Below are 5139 nucleotides of genomic sequence, written 5' to 3'. Positions count from 1 at the left end.
ACACACACACACACACACACACACACACACACACACACACAAAAGTTGCCCCCCAAGGGGTTAGCACTTTCAATAACACGCAAGTGCTTTCATTTGCTCCTTTCTCCTGAAACCATCAATCCAGCCGGAACCCCGTCTGAATCCATAAAACTCACCTGCCATCATTGCTACCAGGCTGGCTTTGTAGACGTTGGTGAGAGAGCCGAGCTCTCCTGTGGCTAGGATGGTTTTGAGATGAGCCTCCCCGCAGGCCTTTCGAAACTGGCTGATCTCGTCGTAGAGGGCTAGAGAAGAAAATCATTGAGGTGGTTACAAAGCAGGCAAGTGCCTGGCAAGCCTTCAGAGCCAGAGGAACCCACTTCAGATTGAGGAGACGTAAAACGCTTGTCCCTTCCTAACCATCACCCCAATTTAATATCACCTACAGCATTCTGCTACCGTTCACACTCTGCGACAAGGAACGCCCGGTTTGCAGCCATGAACCTGGTTCTAAGTGCTGGCCTAGGGCTCTAGAGTCATAAAGCTTCTTAAACATCATTATAAGGACATGCAAATTACAAATAATCTCTACCTTTTCCATATGATTATGACCTGAGGGAGAAAAAAAACAAATTCATCTCATATAAATGCCACTCCTATAGTTACTATAGCACTTCCCAAGCTAGAGAAAAGAACCCTGGGGTTCCTACTAATGCCACTTAGAGGTGACAGGGGCTCCTGCTAGGATATACAGCTGATCCTTCCTGGGAAATTATCAACGACGCAGAAAGAACAGGCTGCCCACTATGAGGAAAGTTCACATGCATATTCCAGACCTAGAGGTGAAGCGCCCGGCAGGGTAAAACTACATGCATATGAAGAAAGCTATTGGCAGAGGTGTGCTCTGATGTGGCCTTCCACTGACCCTAACCCTAGATCCCTTCAGGCCTTCTAGAGCTCCAAACAGTGCCTGAAAGCAGTCTGCTTAGTAGATTAGACGGACAGACAGACAGACAAAGACGTGTGCATAGACACATGACAAAATAAAATTGAGGGAGCAGCTCAAGGTGACAGAAACCAATGAACAAACAAAATACAATCAGATAAATATAAATACAAAATATAAATATAAAAATATATAAAACCCAAAATAAAAAAACAAAAAAGTTGGTAAACAAAACCAATATGGGTATCAAACTTTTCAGAAAAACTATATAACAGTCTTCTGAGGATGACAGTAGGGATCTTTGCTGTAGCTCCCTATCATACGGCCCACCTGACTCGCAAAACTCAGGAAATAGAAAATCTTACCATGAGGGCCAAGGCCGTGTGTCTTAGGAGAGGCTGTTTTACACACAGGAGCCTGGTAAGACAGAAGGCTTGTTACCCCCAGATTGTCCCCACAGAAGGTCTGAGGACACCACCATGTAGCTCCAGCCCCCTGCCCACTTCGCCTGACTTGTGGGAAAGCCGTCTGCCTTAAGTGCCCACCATGACACCTGTATAGAATGTCTTCAATCATAACCCCACACCAGGCAGTAACAAATGACATCGTTACGACTCAGGACAGTGGCTGTGGGATGTTTCGCGACGCTGGATCTAAAGAGAACACTGCTCTTGAAGAGCCATAGGTAAAATCACTTATAGCCTAAATATCCAAAACGCCAACCCAAAGTTAACGTTCGAGTTAAAATTCTACAGTAAGCTACCACCCTGAGAGCAGGCTTCACGGCAGACAGGAGCGCTGAAAAGCAGCTGCGTCACTTCCGGTCGGACCGCAGGCAACATTTCTCTCCAGCATAGTCCTGTCTTCAGAGTGTAAATCATACCTTACAGGCTTATTATGAAGATTAAAGGGGTGTGTGTGTGTGTGTGTGTGTGTGTGTGTGTGTGTGTGTAGTACTTTGCATATTGCCTGACATGTGAATTCTCAAACACATTAAACATCACTATGAAATTTAGTATTTTGGTATTTTGGTAGATGAGTTTCCATCTTGTGATGTCTAAGAAACATCATATCTTATTCCACAGCCCGACCCACTCCCCGTAGGGACCAAAAACTCTGCTGTATGGACAAAATCTTGAAAAATATTTAATTACAGCCTCTGTTGAAGTGAATTTTTATTTGAATAAAAATTCTTAAGCGATTGATTATGATCATGTCTATGGGAAAATACACAATTTTTAATGAACATAGGATTTATTTACCTGTAGTTAAATTAACCAGAAAACCTTGGTGTGTTTCATGACATCCCATTTGGAGGGTACATACGTTCTTCCCAAATGGGAGGGATTTGCAAGAGTCATCTGCACCGTGGTGCCCTCCCACTCTCAAGGCGCTAATTTGCCATATCATTTTACTAATTTCATGAAATAACAATAGCATATATTCCTGACCAAATATCTTATAGCTTGATTTGATTCTAATTTCTGTACGTGTGGTGGCTGAGTAGGATGGTGGAAGACACTGGGTATCCCTCTTTGTCACTCTGTGCCTTATTCCCTTGCGACAGGGCTTCCATGGAACATGCAGTTCACCGACTGGCTAGCCTTGCTGGCCAGTGAATCCCAGGTATCTGCATGCTTCTGTCTCTCCAAGGCTGGCTTTACAAACGAGTCTCGCCATGCCCTGCTGAGACTCAAACCTGAGCCTGTGTACTCAGACGCCTTACTGCACGAACCCTACCTCTTTCCCACTCCAGTCGGAATCCCTTCAAGAACCTAAAATACAACCTCTTTGGAAAGAACATAAGAAAACAGTCTTGGGGGAAGTTGGCGATACATCATCGTTCTTCCTTTGTCTATCAGGCTTCTAACTATCGCATGCCTATGCAGAGGTGGAGGCTGCAAGACAGCCTACGGGACTTGGTTCCCCCACCGTGTGTGCCCAGGAACTGAACTGGTTATCGGCCTAAGCAACCTTTAACCACTGAGGCATCGCTCTGCCCATGATTTTTTTTTCTTTTTTTTTCTTTTTCTGATGAAGGCGTAAATCACAAAGAATCCCACACCAGTTTGGAATTATGATTAATAGGGTGGTATTTATTTAAAGGGGAAAAAGCTTACAGATTACCGTCCCAGACAACAGCCCTCTGCGCAATCAGGAAGGAGTCTAGTCGCCAGAAGCAGAGCAGGAAGGAGAGGGAGAGGGAGAGGGAGAGGGAGAGGGGGAGGGAGAGGGAGAGGGAGAGGGAGAGGGAGAGAGAGAGAGAGAGAGAGAGAGGGCGGAGAGGGGGAGGGAGAGAGAGAGAGAGAGAGAGAGAGGAAGGAGAGGGAGAGAGAGAGAGAGAGAGAGAGAGAGAGAGAGGAAGGAGAGGGAGAGGGAGACCGTGGAAGGAGAGGGAGAGGGAGAGGGAGAGGGAGAGGGAGAGGGAGAGGGAGAGGGAGAGGGAGAGGGAGAGGGAGAGGGAGAGGGAGAGAGAGAAGGGACGTGGCTGCTTTTTTAAAGAGAGAGACCACGCCCCAATGGGCTGGTATCTCAGCGGCTATTGGCTGACTGGAGGAGCAGAAGGACCTCCCGCAACATTTTTCCTCTGAACAGAAAAGACTCTGGAGCTGGCACAGCTACTTTGAGTTGTGTGTGTTACCATTACTATTTTTCGCTACACTATTTATGTAGAGGGGCTAGTTTGCTTGTGTATTTCTGGAAGATTCAACTAAGTAATCCATGTGACTGCAAGAGAATGGGACAATTCATAGGTGTTTATTCTTCACTAATAGTTTCCCATATTTTCCTTACATCCTTCCAGAGAGGCAAAAATAACTTTACAAATAAAGAATTGTCCTAAGATTTATGAAACCACAGTGAGAATTACAAATGTTACATACAAGACAAACCAACCACTTGAGCACAGCCTATGCCGAAGAAACCACAGAGAAGCAGTAGTAGTGTTCAGCTAGCTTTATGTACTGCACCTTGACGTTAGAGATAGACTCTGGGAAACCATGACACATGTGGGCCAAAGAACTTGATGGCTGACATACAACCCAGCCACACCCAAATCATGTCTTACCACAGTCAACAGATGATGCCTTAGGGTACAAGTGAGCGAAGCATACAACCCAGCCACTTCCAAATCATGTCTTACCGCAGTCAACAGATGCCTTAGGGTACAAGTAAGTGAAGCAAGAGGAAAGAGAAGGATAGATTTCCACCCCTTTTCCCCTCCCCACCCCCCAAAGGAAAGGATAAGAATATGGTATGCTTCTACTGTATAGCTGCTGGACTATCTGGGTGGATGATGTCACCAATGACGACATAAAGGAAGAGATGCCCCTTCCAACACGATTCTCCCTGAGGTACGATTATTCAAAGGATAAAGAGAAACCATAAGTTTTCAAAGCATCTTCCCTTCAATGTCCTGATTATTTCCTGTGCATCGCTTGAAACCTCTGTAACACAGCTGCCAGTTACACTGTATCTCGGACGTGAAAGGGCACAATGTGGAAAGATCCTAAAATCTTATCCCTATCCATATGTGTCTTCAGATTCTGAATAAAGTTGTACTTCTTTGAGCTGGAAAGATGGCTCAGTGATCAAGAGCACTGCATGCTCTTGCAGAGGATCTGAATTTGAGTGCCAGCACCCACACGGTGGCTCACAATCATCCATAATTCCAGTTCCAGAGGATCTGATGCTCTCTTCTGACTTCCATGAGTACCAGGCGTGCACACAGTACACAGACATAAGTGCAAGCAAAACACTCAAATACATAAAAATAAAAACACAAATGATTATACATCCTCAAATAGTTCTGGTGGTGAGTCAGGTACACATGTGTTCACACACATACACACAAACACACACACACAAACACACACACAAAATACATAAGTGCATACTACTAATGAAACACGTGGAAAAACTTCACAAGGTAATCAAACCCTAGGCTCTAAAAAGAGGCCAGCTCTCATCTAGCTTAACTATTCACTTTACACTCGGACACTCAGATCCTGGCTTTCATCCCAGGGTATGGAAAGTTAGACGGTCATTCAAGAACATAAAGTACTTATTTTTGTATCCTTCCATATAGTAACATTTTTGAGGGTTAAAGACATAGCTTAAGCCGGGCAGTAGTGGCATACGCCTTTAATCCCAGCACTTGGGAGGCAGAGGCAGGCGGATCTCTGTGAGTTCGAGGCCAGCCTGGTCTACAAGAG

The 5139-nt window shown here is 45.1% G+C and overlaps 1 protein-coding gene across 1 annotated transcript in view; it reads right to left on the bottom strand.

Moving 5' to 3' along the window:
- Dera (deoxyribose-phosphate aldolase) overlaps positions 1-5139 on the bottom strand; it is a 94339-nt gene that overhangs the window by 43096 nt on the left and 46104 nt on the right. Inside the window, exon 6 of the mRNA XM_005364537.3 lies at positions 156-284. Coding sequence (XP_005364594.1) covers positions 156-284 — 129 coding nt within the window. The remainder of the gene's footprint in view (positions 1-155; positions 285-5139) is intronic.

This window comes from Microtus ochrogaster (genome assembly GCF_000317375.1).
Source record: "Microtus ochrogaster isolate Prairie Vole_2 chromosome 14 unlocalized genomic scaffold, MicOch1.0 chr14_random_2, whole genome shotgun sequence".
NCBI classification, from domain to species: Eukaryota; Metazoa; Chordata; class Mammalia; order Rodentia; family Cricetidae; genus Microtus; species Microtus ochrogaster.
This window is presented reverse-complemented; position numbering and strand designations above follow the sequence as displayed.